This window comes from Aphelocoma coerulescens, chromosome 2 (assembly GCF_041296385.1).
Source record: "Aphelocoma coerulescens isolate FSJ_1873_10779 chromosome 2, UR_Acoe_1.0, whole genome shotgun sequence".
Classification (NCBI taxonomy): domain Eukaryota; kingdom Metazoa; phylum Chordata; class Aves; order Passeriformes; family Corvidae; genus Aphelocoma; species Aphelocoma coerulescens.
Genome location: NC_091015.1, coordinates 48,648,034 through 48,666,243, shown reverse-complemented (window position 1 = coordinate 48,666,243; position 18,210 = coordinate 48,648,034). Strand labels below are relative to the sequence as shown.

At 35.1% G+C, this 18,210-nt stretch overlaps 1 protein-coding gene across 1 annotated transcript in view; it reads left to right on the top strand.

Moving 5' to 3' along the window:
• NEK10 (NIMA related kinase 10) overlaps positions 1–18,210 on the top strand; it is an 86,478-nt gene that overhangs the window by 27,233 nt on the left and 41,035 nt on the right. The window contains 2 exon segments of the mRNA XM_069004781.1: positions 3,825–3,828; positions 4,062–4,136. Of these exon segments, the coding sequence (XP_068860882.1) occupies positions 3,825–3,828; positions 4,062–4,136 (79 nt within the window).

The following is an 18,210-nucleotide window of genomic DNA, read 5'->3' as shown; positions in this document are numbered from 1 at the left end:
AGCTATATTTTACTGCAGCTGTATTTTGTTTCTAGCACAGCATATTTCTGTCTAGAGCTCTATAGTTGCATCTCTTTGTAGGACAAAACAGAAGACTCTGTAGATCATCACTTTTCCTCAGTGTAATTTAATTGCAGCAAGGTTTAGACTTGATGGTCAGAGGGCTGTGTGGAATCACTTGGGCACCTTTCAGAGCTGATATCAAGGAGAACTGTGAAGGGCACCATACTCTCTTTTGGGCAGCATGTTTTGTTTAATGTTTACTACACATGATAAAGTAGCAGCTGAAAGGATCTGTATGGGTCTGAACCTAGGATTATATAGCAGCAGTATGCTAGTTTTGAGACAACTCATCTGCCGCATAAACTTCTAATCATAGCAGGTAGCCATGGAGTGTCAGAATGGTGAATTGAATGAGACTTGGAAAGTTCAAATAGTTCCTGGGTGCTGGAAGAAAGCTACATGCTAATTTTGTAATTCAGAATATTTTCATGTTGAGTGCATTATTTTAAAGACCTGTTGGCTCTGGATTCTGTTCCATGCCCAGAAAAGCAGTGGCCATGAGATAAAGTAGATATAACCAGTGTCTGTTGTGTGTTAGTCACTGTTCAGATTCACTTGAATCAATGCTACTTTTTTAGCAGATTAGATGGCTCGTTTAACTAATATTCATTATCAGAATTGCTACCCTTCACACTGAAGTTCAAGGAAGTCCTTCTAGTACTTTATTTTTGAAGTTATTTTCGTAATAGGCTGAGTGGAATCTCCTATTTGTTTACATTCACCCTGTAAATCAAACATTCTGGAAAACATTGGTGGATTAATAGTGTGATTACATCTCTCTTTACAAATCTCAGTTTCAGATGTGGATCAGTGCCTAGGTTCCTAGTGCAGAAGTTACAAGCTTCACAAAACTGTAGATTGTTTACAAAGCATTAATGATAGCACAGAAAAGAGAATGATAGAGTAGCTAAAAGTTTTATTTGGGAATGAGGAGAAGTTAATTCTGTTCCCATTCTATTGATGGGGAAAAGTAGAATAAGTATGTACTATTGTTGATTAAATTGCAAATTATCTTGATTTTAGCATATGTTTTTTATGGAAAATAAAATTAAAGTTCTAATTTTATACTCCAAATCACTGTAACTCAGTAAGTTGCTAACAAACCTTGATTACAATTTCAAACTTGCTGAAGAGAAGCAAAGGGTTTTTCTCTCATCCTGAACCCTTCTGGGTAGAAGAAGAAACTGTTCAGAGAGTAGATGGTAAAAATCTGATGTGATCAGATCTGAAGTTCATGTATGGGGTGAATTTGATACTCTATTAATATTCCTTTTTGCTGTGCTTTTGGTCTTTGTATATTTGATTTTAGGAAAAATTAATGGCATTTTTGAATAGGATTCAAATATAAATTCAGGAAACAAACGTGCAAGTATGATGTCGTTGTTAAGATGTATCTGGATAATTTTTGTCTTGTTTATACTGCAGAAGACTAATCTACTGATTAATACTGGTTGAGAATTTTGGGAAATAAAACAGCAAATGAAAATCCAGATCCTCTTAAAAAAAAGAGAAAAAAACCCCAACATTGCAGGTATCTAAAATGCTCATTTGAAGAGACTGCTAAGATTTAGAAACTTTCTGTAATTTGGCTGTCATGAAAGCTGCAGAGACCGTTCTGTAGGAGGTTAAGATACTAGTCAAGTCAGCCTACTCCTGTTTCATAGTTCTGTCTTTCCTTCATGCCCTCTTCTATAGATTGTTAATCTTTTTTGAAACTACCGTGCTTCATTATCACATATTCTGCAACTATAAACATAGTGTAAACAAGTGAAAGAAGGGGAGTGTTTCAGAATCTAAAGGATTATGACTACATCGTATTGTTTTAATTTTTCTTCCTGTTGGAGGATTGTCTTGTATGGTTGTTTGACTATTTTTTAACAAATTTAAAAAAATTATAATAATAGTAATTAATAAGGGGTCATCTTCCTATTTGGTCATATTTTCATTTAATGATACATGAAGCAGGCCTGTCACAGTTCTTAGAGTTATTTCATTTGTTTGTTAGTTATTGTAGTAACTTTTGGCATCACATGCCAAATAATCATGGAGTATTAAAAGTTGCAGACCAATTTATTTATTTTCTAAGACAGATGCTTAAATAAATTAAAAGAAGTAATGCCACTACTTTGATGCAGTTCAACAGCTGGCAGTTATTTTTCATTCAAATCTCTATTATAGGCTTAAAAAAGCTAAGAAAAAATACTTAGGCTTAATATAAAGCTGATTGTTCTGGGTTTTACATTCATTAGCTCTGGCAGTGCCAGTTGTATGTGGGAGCTTCTTGCTGGCATCAAGAAAGTTTAGCCGAATTTGGAAAAAACAATGCCAGTGAAGGGGTTTTATGGTTTTATCCCTCCATTTCTGAGGACCTGAGCTTAAAAGGAAGAGAATATACTTACTCCATCTGGCTAATTTTTCCCTTGCTTTCTTTTGTTTCCTGCAGATAATCATTAATGTTCTATTAAAATGAAATACTACTTCCAGAACTGAGATGTTCAGCTCTCTTCTTTCCTTTACTAAATCTTTCAAGCAATAGGAGCTGAATTTATTGATTGCTGTCATGTCTCAATACTCTTCTTTCATCAAATATTATTTGAAGATCCTTCATCAAATATTATTTGAAGAATTCCAAAGGAAGGAATTTAGAATGATTCGCACCAATTAATTCAGGGACGTATCAACATTGCAAAATCCTCTGGTCTTTGGGGATTAATATTTCTTGAAGCGAACTGCTTGAGGACTGCCTTAACTCAAGGGAAAAGGAAGGCTTCTTAGGTGATCCTATTAATTTAGCAGTCTTTTTACTTACATTTTCCAAGCATTGCAGAACTAGTCCTTCTTTGGACATTTTGTTCAAAGAAAAATTATCTGTGACTTGAGTGTCTAGATGTTGCTTTCTTATCAAAGGCCCTTTCTGAATTCAAGTACTGCTCCTTTTCAGACCCTGAAGGCTTGCATTGAGCAAGAGCCAACAGAAACTAATTTTTCTTACCTGTATTTCTTCAGATCTCCAGCTTCTTTTGAGGAGTAGTAACATTTTGAAATAAAATATTTATGAACTATATCATAGTGAAAACAATTGGAATAGGCATGCTATGGGCTCTGTTCAAGTAGAACAGGAGTTTTAGAATATTTTAAACAGTATTATTTACTACACAGATCTTCCTGCTTCTGAAGCAGTATTACAATACAAAAATTGTTAACAGGGTTTATCAAGTACAATAATGTTTCTTGCTCTTTGTGCTTGGACTTAATGAAGCACGATGTAGCTTAACTGTGTTGTTGCGTGGAGGCAGCAGTAGAGTGTTGAACTGGAAAAAACAAACAAACTGTTTGCATGGAACTTTGATTAAAAGTATAATCTCTAAAGACTGTGTGTGACATTTTGTGAAAGACTACCTGGTAATAACACAAAAGGCACTTATTTTAACATAATTACATGATCTTCTAAATCTACAGCTTTTGTCACAAGGAAAGGTTAAGATTCACCATTATTCTTAAAAAATTCCATCTTTGAACTTGAACGATGAAGTTATTAGACCCCCCCATCCCCCCACGTGCTCCTTTGACATTTAATTTGTGGAAAGTCCACACTTCCCAGCTGTCATTATTTCAAGGAAATCAAAATAATTACCATAAATTTAGATTATTAGAGATTAGTATTAGATCACTGCTTATTAAATATGTATCACTGTCATATAGTTCAAAATATATTAATAGAAACTTAAAACTGGTTGTATAGTTTAGATTGAAACCATTAGAGGTGTGTTTACAGTATTTTTAAAACTGGTAGGCCTGATTCAAATGTAAGTTGTTGATGAATGTGGAGATAAAAAGATAATATGGTCCAGTTCTGTGAAATGTAAAAGATAAAAAAAAAATTCCCTCCCTTCCACCCTCCCCCAACTTTTCAGCTGTTGTGACTGAGCACTGATTGTCATGCACAGAAGGTGGCTATTGAGATATAAATCTTTTTGTCTTTTTTTTAGATATTGTAGCTGACTTTGGGCTTGCAAAGCAAAAGCAAGAAAACTGCAAACTTGCATCAGTAGTTGGAACCATCCTATACTCATTTTAAATACTCCTGCATATAACATTCAGTCCAGCAACTTCCATCTTCATGGTTACTCTTGGAGCAGATAGGCAAGTTACAATGGAGTCAGGAACAAGGTGCAGGAACAAGCAATTCTGCAATAGTTGGTTGCCTGCCTATTTTGATGTTGCCTGGTCTTACACATGGTGGTTACTGTGGGTTAAGTTGGTGCAAAAATGAACTAACTGCAGTAGTGTAGTAACTTATCTATATATAGAATATCCTTATAGATAAAGAAGTGTGGGCTTAAATTATGAAAAGGTGCATGTAAACAGTATCATTTACCACCACCACATGTGATGGCCTTATACCTGTAAGAATGCTTGGCCTGCAGGCTGTCATAAGTAATTAAACATTCCAAGCTATCAGGGGAGTTACTGATTGCTCCTCTGAATTAAGAGTGAGTCAAGAACTCAGACATTTGGCAGTTGAACATAATTCAGTTTGCCATTTTTGAAATTGTTGCTTGTGAATTCCTAGTGCCAGAATGATAATGATTGACACTTAATCCCTATAAATCCCTAAATTCTAAAATGGCTTCAAGAGTGAGACCTTGTAATATGTTAAATATTCAAGTCACATACCTTGGAAGACTAATGATTATACTTCTTAGTGAGCAAAGGTAAGGGGATTGCACAGCTGCCTTAATTGGTTCTCCAAATATTCCTGAAGCATAGCACAATCTCTGAGTAACACTGGATCTGTGAGTGATGGTTTGGGTATTTAAAGTGTAATAAGAGTTTGGTGTAACTAGTTATGTGCCATCTTTTTCAACTACTCTGAAATAATAAATTTGTTTTGTTCACTTACAACTGGCCAGAGAAGCTGTTGATGAGAAGTTACTGTGTTCTGTTAAACACCAATTTAAAATAGAGGTGTCAGAGGTGTCAAAACCATGCTGCTGTGGCACTCAGGCTCACTGAATTGTAATTTTTCTTATCCTATCTACATTTATTTCTTCTTTTTGCCTGTTAGATGCCTGTTTTCTTTTCCTGTATATCTTTTGGGATTTTTATATTTTGTAGGAAATTTCTGTTTGAGAGTAGTGTTCTGTGGGTTTAGGTACTCTTTTTTTAATACAATTTTTGCTTATATGATATTTATTATTATTCTCATACCCTCTTTATGCATGGAAGTTCACATCACACCTAGAACTTTGGCAGTTCTTTTTCTACCTCTTTATCCAGGTACTTGGATGCAGGATTGAGGATAAAATGTCCCTTACATGTTGCAGTCTCTCAAGTAAGGGATCCTTTGGGACATTACTTGTCAGTTCTACTCCACAGGCAAAATCATGGAAGCAGTGATCCTCGTTTGTCTGCAGTCAGAAAAGAGAACAGGGATACAGTACAGATGTCTTTGTATTTAGAATATATGCTCAAGTAATATTTAAAATGACAGGCTAAAATATCAGTCTTTCCAATGTCATAATAATTTAAAAATGCTTAAAAAGGCTTTGCAAACAGCAGCATGCACTGGATGCCACCTTCAAGGTGCTTGGTTAATACTTTGTGTGATGGTGGGCTTTTTGAGACGGAAGCTTGTTCACAAGGAATAAAGTGAACTGGAACAGTATTTTAGCACAAGTCTTGAAGGAGAAATCAGAGCCTATAGACTTAATCAGTGCTTGGATTTTTTGTGTGGGTTTTTTTTTTGTATTATTTAAGTAGATGTTAAAGGCTATTAAGAAATCAAAAAATTAGGACTGTCTACCTACCGATATTAGCTTCTGCACAAAAAAAACCAAACTAAAAAGAGAAAGAGAGGAGACAGCATTGTCATCTTAGAATGGCAGAAATTGCTTTCTTCTGAATTGACAGTTCGGGGTAGTTTGAGATGCAACCCACCCTTCTTGGAGCAGACAATATAGTAAAGAAACAAAACAGTAAATGTCAAAAGGAGTGTTGGATACTTATTGTTTAAATTTGACTAAGCAGTGTTATGCAGAATGGTTCAGATAACATATCACTGTATGTACCTAGCATGGTTGTATTTGGGCTTGACTGAATCAATTTGCTAATGCAATTTTTAAACCCTGTGTTGTCATAAAATAACTGCAGACACTGTTTTATGTTTAGAGGGACTTATATAATTATGCTTTGTAACTGTGATGGTTTTTAATTTTACTTCATACTAGGTTGTATTCCACTATCACACTAATTAACCTCCTTTTACTTGGTTATGTCCCTGAACTAAAAAATGCAGCAATGTGTATGTTTAGAATACCAAATGTATTAAATAGATGTGTTTACATTTAATACATTAAAAATTGAGGAAAAGACTGCTCTAGGGAATTGGTAATGAATCCTAAACTCTTTTCCCATCTCATAAGTCATGAGAAACAATCTGCTCCAAGTTAGTGGTGACAGTCTTTATTATCATGCTGTCTTGAAGGCCTTCCCAGACAGAGCAATTGTCCATGTTTATAGAGAATGATGTTTTCTTTCATTTATACCTTCCATTTCTTTGTTTCAAAAAAAGGACTGTAATTTAAGAAGAGGGATATATTGACAGCAGATCAAGAGATGTATATAACTGTATATGTATAGAGACAATTTAGATAAACCTGGGAAATAAAGTAAATTTTGAGATTGGGTGGAATAGAGAATCCCATCATACTTCCTTGAGAACTTGACTGATCTGGAAAAGCTGTTGAGAAACTGTGAGTAGATCCATCAGGTGTCATTAAGAAGCGGGCAAGAAAGTTCCACATTAGTTGGCGAGCTAACTTGATCTTTCTGAAACAGAATTGTTTTCAAATGTTAGAAAACTGATGCACAGAATAATGTTATTAATTTAGCTTTTTGTGCTAAAGTTGAGGAGTTTTCTTGTTATGTTTTGAGGAAACTCCCATTTGAGTGGTAATTGAAGGTGCTATTTAACTTGTGTCTCTCATCTTCTCTGCTGTGGAGGAGAAAATATCCCTTGATCTTTCTGTTTATGGACTACATACTCTGTATACTGTGTTCTGTTAACCAAATTTCTTTTTTAGTACTGATCACTGCTTCTGTTTATAACCATATCTCGTGAGAGCACTACATAAATCAATATTCTGGTATGATTTCATGTAGAGACCTGCAGTAGCTGCATTGCTTATTGTGGTGACATAATATTTTCACTTATTTAAAGCATTTTTGTGTTGGGAAAGGTAATTTAAGATGAGGGAGTGTGTTGTATTTTCATACATACTTTAGCCTTTATGATACTATATGGTCAAACTGATTACCAGATTTTCCAGCAGTGCTTTTTCCTCCAAAAATAGTATCTGAAACATTTTACCAATTTCAACAAAGTTTGAGAGTTTAGGTTCTTTCAATGTTTGTAAAAATTTGGCGATGGATAGCAAGTAGTGAAACAAGTCAATCTTTGTGAGAAAAGTTTTTAAACTCAGCTGAAAGGTTCCATTCCAAATAGCTGCAATACATTCTGTCATGTGACAGTAGTTTGTTGTGTTTAGATAACCAAGAGAATATGAAACTGAAGGTACTGTGGAATGATGAGGGAGAACAAAAAACTAGTGGAAATCTGGTCTTGTGCTAGTTCTGCCATTCATGGAACAGATGACTCCTGGAGGGGCTTTACTGATTTGAATAGAAAGGTAACAAAAGTTAAATAATCCTTTCAGTATATTAATGCTGATATTTTTACCAGAGGATCTTCTGAAAGCTGATTAATGCAGGTGTTCACTCTGAGAATGAAAGATAGCAAGGAAATACAGCTGTGTAAGTTTGGTTGTGGTGTAGACATAGGTTTATAATAATGTGTGTCAGCAAAAAGTCCAGTGCAATTGGAGGTGGAATCCACAGGGACAAAATAGGTTGAGCATGCAGGCAGTACTGTCCCCATGTGTAACCCACAGCACAACTCTGTGTAGAACATTATGTTTCATTATGGGCACCCTGTGACTGAAAAGACACCTGGATGAACCTCAAGGAAGAACATGATAAGTACTTGACAGAGACTGCCTTACAAGAAGATGTTCAAATGATTTAATTTTATATAGTCTTTATTAAGTAAGAAGTTTGTCTAGTTTACTGTCACCTGACATTTGAAATGTACTTAATACCATGTCCATTGTGACACAGCATTATACTTGGGAGTAAAACTGGAAATTATGTGAAACAAAGTAAGAAAGCATGAAGATACCTGTATTTATCTCTGGAAAAATGTTCCAGTGGCAATTATGGAAGTCTCACCATAAGAGATAACTTGATACTAGACAGGAGAGAATGAAAAAAAATCTTGGACTAAAAGAAAGCAGGCCACTTCAGAAGTAACATGGACTAGTCCATACAGATGTATTTTTCCTATCCTGAGTAAAGTTGTTGTACTCACAACAGCTTGTAAGTAGCTTAAAGCCATAGCACAGATTGTTTACATGAAAGGGAGTGTGAAAACAGTTTTCTGTACTTCTTTTCTATCAAGTGAGTGGTCCTGATCCACTTTCTAAAGAGTTACTTTAATGTTGAGGGGTGGGGTATAGCATGTAATAATTTTATAGACTGCATGGTGACTTTAGACTGCTATCTTGAGGGGAAAAAAAGTATTACCATAATGCATTATAAATCAACAATGTACTTCTTGGAAATAGTTATATAGTACTTATATAAATTGTACTGTAATTATTGTTATCTATAATAATTATTATGTTATTATTTCTTCAGAAGACATAATAATGATAATGAATGAATACTTTTTGTTAGAATAAGATTAGTCATTTGATCAAACTAATTTATAGCTTGTAAATGTCTTTTAGTCCAATGTTACTGGCATTTGTTTGCTAGAATTCTTTCATTTTTATTTTAAATAATGTTAAATGAGCTACAGATAAACTAGATAAACTATATTCTTATGACATCTGAACTGCAGGAGTTGGAATACTTCTGATGGGTTTATTTCTGCCTTTCCCATTCTCTTCTATATTCTAGATGTTAGCTGCATTAGTATCTTGGCAAATCCTTACTATTTCAAGTCTTACTAGTTCTTGTTCTGCTTTGCTGCTCAGTATATAGTGTGCTGTTTGAATTTCTTGTGCTGTTATGCATCACCTTGCTGTCTTGAATGTTTCCTAAATAGCTTGCTTGTTGTTTTACCATTTCTTTGATGGTCAGTTAAAGCTGTTTGCTCTTTTCGTTTGGGTCTTGAGATTTAGTTTCTGGCGTGGCCTTTGTTCAGTTGCTTGCTTTTTCGTAGAAGCCAGATTTCAAAGCTCTATCAAGGATTGTTCAAACTGACTTAGTCTTTCCTTGGCTTGTTCCATCTCTTCCAATTGAAGGAGTTTGAATTTAAGTACCCTGTGATTTCAGACAGACCTATATATCTGCATTTGCTATCTGTTCTGCTGAAGAAAGCTCTTTTCCTGGGTTACTGCCTGGTATCTATCTAGGTTCTCCACAATTTAATCTGTACAAGGAGGGGTAAATCATTTTATGACTAGAAAGGTAGTACAATGTTAATAACTAAGTGATCCCAGTTGCAGACAAGTAGTCTGTGTATTTTTATGGAGAGCAAGGTGCCAAGTTTTGAAATTGGAAGATGAAGGACTATGTAAATGTAATTTGTGGGTAGGTTTTGTTGATTATTATTTACAATTTAACATGTATGTTAGTTCTCTTTCTACTTCCTATCTCAAGAAGAGTTGATAAAAGCTTTAGCTTATTCCCAAAAGATTTTTAGAAAGAATTTGGAGGAGAAAACTGTGGAATTAAATGTTTTTCTCATCGCAGGATCATGTGACAGTTCAATTTAGGTGTCTTATCCTATTTTGCTTCTGGTCTGTTTCTCAAGGGTGCCCATTGCTGTGGTTTGATAGCAAGCTGAACAGAATGAAGGGATGTCTCAGCTCTCTTCCTTCCTTCTCTTTAGTCTTTGCTCAGTTTCCCACGTAGCCTTACTTTTTCAGATGATGTTTTTAAGTGAGCTAGGAAGTAATACATTTTAATATTAAAAAATACAATAAAATATGTCTAGATTATTATGTTATGAGCCTGTGTGCTTATTTCATCTATTGACTTTCATGATGATTGTTGGGGGCATCTGTATCAACAGACTTTATTTAGATTTGAGAATTTTAAGTTCTGTGCAAAAGAAGAAAATAAAGTCACCATCTTATTCAGGTAAAATTTTCATCTGTCTGCTTTCTTTCTGGTTGTTTTTGTTTTGCCATTTAATCCATACTGAATGTGATTGCTAGACAGAAAAGTTGATATTGGTTAATTATCTTGTATATTAGTTTCCAGCAAATCCAAATACTTGTAAAGTCATCTAATTCATACCTTACTGTGAGACAGCAGTTACTGTCAGAAACAAGTCTCTGTGTGGCTGGGATTCATCTTACTTATATGTAGCAATTTAAAAGCTGGGCATCTTATCGAAGTCAAGCAGCTAGATCATTACTGAAAGTAATGGAAAAAAAATAGGCATTCCAATAATGAGTTTCATCCCATCTACCTTAAACAGTTATGTTAGGAGGAGATGAATCAACCACCTGATGTGTCTATCTCTTTTCATTTGCTACAGAGGGATCTTAGCATAAATCTCTTAGAGGAGTTTAAAGTAAGGTGAAATTGACAGCTTCCATGAAATCATGAATCAAAAATCTAGGTTTATTTTAGAGTTGTTGTAAAATTGGATTTGCTACTGCTTGTGTCGTCTTTTTGCAAATACTTACTTTTCCATGTCTCCCTCTAAAATGTAAATATTAATGCAATTTCTTGATAAGCTTGCTTATCCAGCTTTTAAGCTGGATAAAGGCAGTGAATGAAGTTCATTTGAGAAGGCATATATCTCCGTAAGCAAAATATTTTACCATTTTTTAAGTGTTCAGATTTCTGTTTCATAGATAAAAGGAAAAAAAAAAAAATTGGGCTGTTTATATATTTACAGACTTCACACAGTTCCTTAAGTATTTTGCAGGAAATTGGAATATTAATTCACTGAAAAACATCTCTAGTTGGAAGGAAACTCTTCTCAGAAGAATCTGTCAGATGCATATTAGGAGTACCTTTTTAGAATATGAGTGTTTCAGGTTTTTATGTGTATGGATAGCACTTTGCCACAACTTAAGGGTACAGTTTGTCTACAGCATTTCTTTTAAAACTGACAGCTTGAAAATTTGCTAGATATTTTTGTGTAAATGTATAACATCACATGTGTGGACCATGCAGCATTGCCTGGTTTTGATAATATAAATATCAAATCACATTGAAGGGAAATTTTATTTTGTAAGTTTCAGAATGCGGCTTATACTTCCTCTTGTTGTTTTAGACTTTGTTCCATGATGCATCTGAAGGAATAATAGATGTAAATTAGAACTTTAATGTGTTTTTCTGTTTTAAGCATACCAGAAGTTCTGTATCTAGTACCAGAACACTAAATTACAAATTAATGATACTTTGATTTGTCCTTTTAACTTACTCAAAGATGCATATAATAATCTTGAAAATTCAGAAGCATAAAAAAGTTGAAACAGCTGTGCAAATTTTGAATTTAATTAGATAACTATTTTTATTACAGTGTGAAAGGTTATACTTCATGACATTCTTCAGTAATAGTAAGACAACTGAAGAAAGAATCAGCTTGATATAAAGATCACCTTTTCTAATAGAGGCTGCAAGCCTTTTAAAATTGTCCTTGAAACACATTTTTTTAAAAAATGAAGGCCTAGAAAGAATAGTAGCTTTATACACTGACTCCCAGCAAGTTTTTTCTCCAGATCAACAGATATGGCATGTGGGTGAGAAGATCAAATTCAGACTGAATTGTATCTTTATGGGATATTTTCCCAATATGCCTATACACCCTATCCTGATGAGGGGAAAAATACATTGCAAACAGATCTGTGTCATGGTTTAACCCCAGCCATTAAGCAAGCCCCAAGCAGCCACCAGTGGGTCTGGGGAGAGAATTGGAAGGGTGAAAGCTAAAAAACTCATGGGTTGAGATAAAGACAGTTTAATAGGAAAAGCAAAAGCCATGCATGCAAGCAAAGCAAAGCAATGAATAAATTCACTGCTTCCCATGGGCAAGAAGGTGTTCAACCATTCCCAGGAGTACAGGGCCCCATCACATGTAACTTTTTCTTGGGCAGACAGACCTCATCATTCCAAACATCCCCCCCCTTCCTCCTTCTGTATAAACTAAGCATGATGTCATGTACTTTGGAATATGCCTTAGGTGGGTTTGGGTCACCTGTCCCAGCTGTGTCTCTTTCCAACCTCCCATGCACTCCCCATTTCCTCACCAGTGTGGCCATATGAAAAGCAGAAGAGTCCTTGGCTCTCTGTAAGCCTTGCTCAGCAATAACAAACACACATCTATATTTACCATCACTGTGTTCAGCACAAATCCAAAACACAGCCCCTGAGGAAAGTTAAATCTTCACCAGCCCAAACCAGCACAATGTATAACTTCTTAAAAAGTGTATAGAAATGCTTCACTTGGGGGTAAATGCACATCAGAGCCCATGAAACTCTAATATTTGTGGTCTACTTGTAGTAGATACTTAAATGTTGATACCTGGGCCCTTGCATTATGTTGAGAGTTCTCCCCATTTTTATAGCCAAAGTAACTCAGTAGTACTGTACCCTGTAAGCGCTCCCAAATGGCTTTGTTTCTGAAATGAAACATTCTGGCTAGAAAATTCTAGAGATCCAAAATGCATCTTTGAGTGGTAGTGCTGTGTATATATGTATACACATATATATATGTGTGTGTGTACATACATACTGAGACATGCAAAGACATGCACACCCACACATGTGTAAAAATCAATGAGAATGTTCATACTTTGAGAATTTAGTTCAGTTTAGATAGCATAAAACAGATTCTGTCATGTTTGGATTTTGGTTTGGTTCTGTGGGGGTTTTTTGTTTGGTTTTTTTTTGTTTGTTTGGGTTTTTTTGGTGGGCTTTTTTATTTGATTGCTTGTTTTGTCTTGGTTTTTTTTTTTTTTTTTGTTTGTTGTTCCACATTGCTAAGTTAAGCATAGATTGGATTAGCAACACTGTTTCTGGCATAACCACATATGCAGGAAATTGCCATCTTGATTTCTCCCGTGCTTTCAAGTACATATGACGTTTTACATTATGAGAATTCTTTTTTTGTTCTACCTGCCAATGATACTTAAGCCAATGTGTCCTAGCGAGTGGTATCCTAGCAAGTACACAACTTCCACACCCGGGAATTCTTGGAGGATGTTATTTCCCATGTTTTCAAACATGGGAACATTTAGGTATGGATGTCCCTTGGGAAGCATAGTCAGTGAACATCCATGAAATATATCCTTCATTTTTCAAGATAGTTTTTAAGAAGATACTTGTGCAATGAACTTCAGTGCTCTATGAAATTCAGAAAGGGCTGAGATTTAGCATTTGTTTTCTCTAGCCCTAAAGGTTCATATGTGTAAAAGCAGTGGAAGTATAAAGTTGCTACAAAAACCAGGTCTGTCTGCCTGAGATGTTCACTCTTGCAGAAAAAGTATGGAGTTCAAAGATGGGAGAACATGTAGTAGTTGAATATAACTTGCTGATCTTCTGAGTATGAAAACAAGTGCTCACAATAATATTCTTCTGCTCCTTTCAGCAGCTTTTTATGCTCAGAAAGAGGAACTGGTAAGAGATATGCTGAAGTTTTTAATGCATTTTCTTGTATAGTTGCATTTTGATTGACTTAGTTTTTCTCAGGAAAGGTAAAAGAGAGTTTCAGCTGAGCATTGTGAGCTAAGGGTAAAACTGAAAGTTGTGTTTCAGTGAAAGCTGATTTTATATTTCTAGAGCTGACTTCTTGGCTTATTTGGTGTCTCTCTTCCACAGAAAAAGCCTCCCAAACTTCTGCCAGTACCAGTTGTTTTTGAGGCTGTGATATAAACTGTGTCAATGAAATGATTCAAGGCAAAAAATTCCAGTTGTGACAAAAACCACCCAACCAAAGCCAGCCATACTCCAGGGCAAACATGCATTTGTGTAAATATAATGATGAGCTAGATTAGAGAACTGAGCTGGCTTAAAAATATTTTAGGTCTTTGCTCTGATGTGTAATGCATCTGTAGAAGTACTTGTGCTGGCACAGGAGAGCAGACCCTGGTGGAAAAGAGTGACTGGGAACAGCAGAAGTAAGACACGGTCTTGACTTTCAATCTCTTTTGAATACATAGCCTCAACAACTTATCTCATGTGAGGCTGTTGTGGTCTTCACAGTTTCATATGTGCTCCAAGTTTTTGATGGGGGAAAAAAGTAGTTACACGTGCTTCTTTGCACTTAGGAATTGGGAAGAGGACCTTGTGCTCTGAACATGCTTTTGCATTGGGTATTTAATGATTTAGGTATGAAGAAGGTACTTGTTTCTTTGTTTTGTTTAACAAAGCAATAGCAATAAAGAACAATAGAATAAACCTTTTAAAAATGTAATTTGATTTATATTCATATGTGACAAGGGTGAATTAGAAGTGAGTTGGTAGCAGTTTTTCATGTGTTCTAGAACAATGTCTTATTACAATGCTAGAGGCCTTAACTTATTTTTTAAAGTTGATATGTTTGGCATCACTAAGCAATAGTGTAAAAAGTTGGCACGTATAAAAGCTTGAAAGTTTGTAAATTCAAATAAATACAAATCCATTGCTGAATGTTAACTGGATGTCCATATCTTTATTTTCAAAAGTGTAAAATGAAAAACCCAAGAAGGTAAATTATAAAACATCTTGACTATTTCAAACAGAGAGGTATTGGATTGTGTTGAAAGAGAGCAATAAGTTAGCGAGGTCTCTAAATGCTTGATCAACAGCAGCGTAGCTGAAATTTATGCTGGTTTATTACTGGGATCTTGTTTTTATACATTTCTCAGTGCTCATTAACATTTGAGATTGTGACAGACTACACAAATTTACTACTACATGCAGTGAAAAGTGTCCTTCCATATCAAACCAGGGTTTTTTTTTTTTTTAGAAGATACTAGTAAAAACATAAGCCAGGCATTTTACAGTCTGCTGTATCCTACAGTTATTAGTGGCCTGTCACTGACTGCATTGGTTTTGCCCATCTGTAGACTAAATTATATGAATATAGAAGAGCATTCTTGGCAGAGACAGGCAATGCTTGGACTAGAAAATGAAACTGTTGAAATTACACTGATGAGAGAGCAATTAGACACATGAAAGTGGCCGCTCTTAGCTGACTTCACCCATTTTAAAATTACATTACCCACCTGGTGGCATGAGGATTTATCACACTGTAAAATTGCCATCTGAAGGTAGTAAATTTCTTCCCTACCCTTGGACATTTTAAAACTTGGTGGAACTAATAAATAAGTGATGAATTTTTCTCTAAGTGCCAATGGAAGTTGAGGATGTCTGAAAAGATGTCTTTTTTGAATAAGAAATGTATATTTTTTCCCCAAAAAATATTTAACATAATTTGTAAGGAGAAAAATGGTAGCAAGTTAGATGACAACATAATAAATTATTATAGACTTACTTGGCCATACTTTTTCCATTTCAAAATAGTAAACTGTGAAGGTAAAATTTTAACTAGTGATTGAAAATCCTGTTCCTGCTTCATCACTCAAGGGATAGACAGAATATCCCCAAAAGGCTTGTGTTGAATTCTTTATGTGGGTGAGAAATGCAAATAGCTTTCAGCAATATTCATAGGACCTCTTTATTCAAACTGTCAGTTTTGTGGCTCCTGTTTCTTCTTCCATTGGTTTTAGTGATAATTATGAAGCTATGATAATGAATGTGTATCTGTAGCTTGCAGCAAACTATCCAGAGAAGAATTCTGATGTGCAGCAACTGCTTTTCTATTTTTTATTTTAGGATGATGCTGGTGCTTCTTTGTTTTGTTTTGGTTTTTTTTTTTTTCTCCTTGTATTATTTCCCCCTCTTTCTGTGACTTGGAGAACTGATTATAGAGTAAAAGTAGGTTTTTTTCACACTGGTCTTCAAACACACAAATTATCCTGCAGTAGTTTGGTAAAATGAAGATGGGTTCGTAGAAACCTAGAAATGGTGTCCAAATACAAGAATTTTCTCATTCTTTGCACTGAAATTCATGGTCTTGGCACTTTTCTGAGAAAATAGAGATGAGCTGAAACAGAAGAGATTCTAGCTTGAGTTATGTAGATTTTTTTTCATCATTGTAACAGTCAAATATGGAAGTGAGAGGTTGTGTAGTCTTTACCTCTGAAGATTTTCAAGACACTACTGGATAAATCCCTGTTTATCTGGGCCAGGGAACAGCAGTCTCATTTTTATAGTGAATTGTGGCAGTCATATGTACAAAGATTGTGATAATCCCATTCTCTGCTTTGCTTTGACAAGTCCTGCCAGCAATTAGTAAGGCTATCCATTGCAAGTGAGTATTATTTTATAGGTATTTTAACAAATATATCTATATACCTGAAGTTAATAGAAACTGCAGAGACTCTTTTAGCATTTGGGACCAAAGGAAACAAAAAAACCCCGTTGATCAATGTATGGCAAGCTTGTCTACTATCTCTCCTACTGTCCTGTCTCCAGCAGTGGGAAAAAAGCCAATATCCATAGATAAGGACGAATGGGATAAGCATGTTGGATACTTTGCTAGTTTCCAGCTATTTTCAGGTTGCACTGCTGCTTGAAATCAGTATGGTTTCTAGGCATGAGTGTTTGTATAGCTGATAGCTACTGCTGGAATCTCCATCAAACTTTAAATAATTAATTGAAGGTATGTTAAAGACTAAAAGCAATAATGGTCATTGTTAAAATCTTCATCAGTGGTGGATGCTTTATTTAGCCTTTCATTATAACTGTCACTTTTTCTGGGAGTCAGTCTTGAAGAATCACTGCTGTTTTCATTAATTCCTAACTGTCTAGTTGAAACCAAGTCTTATTTGAAAATGTTCCTCCTACTGAAGGATGCCGTATACCAGCATGTTCTTAGGCCTGTTGGAAGCACCAGTGAACACTGTACCAAGATAACTCATTAGTGGCTTATTGAACTTCTGTGTAGCTTGGGAAATCTTCACTGGTTGTGTCCCATGTAAAGTCAGCCTGATAGTATTGACAACATTCTTTAGAAGCTTCAGAGGGTCTAGAAAATGAATGCTGTTTTGAAAACATGATTCCTTCCTCTCCTCTTTTCCTCCCCCTCCAAATTTAGGACTTCTTTCTTAATTTTGGAACTTCTGTCCACTAATAACTAATGTGAACATGAGCTAATCTAGTGAGGATAGTCATCTTTTATACAGCTGTGTGGTAGTGCAAATGTAGCAGACTCAGATAAACAGTCTGTTTGAATCTCTGTTAAAGGTGTTCTTAAAGAAAAACAGTGACAAAATCACATCAGTAAGCAAAATTGTAAATGAAAGCTTGATTGCAAAAGTATCTCCAAAGCCATGTAGAGGGGATTTGGTTAAATGTGTTTGATGTTTTACAAGTAGCACTATACTGACAAGATTTGGCTATTGTTTTTTTAAAAAAAAACCTAATTATAAATGTGGGGTAGTATGGGAAACTGTCTTCTGTATTTAAAATAGCTACTTAATTTTGTAAAAAGGAGTTCAGAAGGAAAAACAACTATTTGGATTAAGCAATGGCTCGTTTTAAGGCTGTGGGCATGGAAGATTCTGTTATTAAGAATAAAAGCAATGCTAATATGTTGAGCAAGAGTGACCTTTCTAAGAAACAATTATAAAATTGTCTGTTAAGGATGCTGAGAATTTGGACAGTTATTCTGTGGATATAATTCTTTCATTTAAAAGAATTTAGTCTTGCATCTGCTGTGGACATTTGTTTAGTGGAGGATTCTCTCACAGTTAACATAATGCTGCTGGAGTAAGCTTTTTCATCTTGAATATATAAGTTGGAAATGACCAGTGATTTGCAAAATTAGATGAAAACTATAGTTATTATCTTGAATATGTTAGCTGCAAGAATGAAATGACTGTATAAGTATCTGCTGCCACTTCTAGTGGCTAATAGTGTCAATACTGCTGCTTAGTGGCAGTAAGCTCAGCCCTTGGAGCAATGGAAATGAAAATCTTTATCAGCTCTTAGGGTCTACCCCTTTCTGTTTTATGA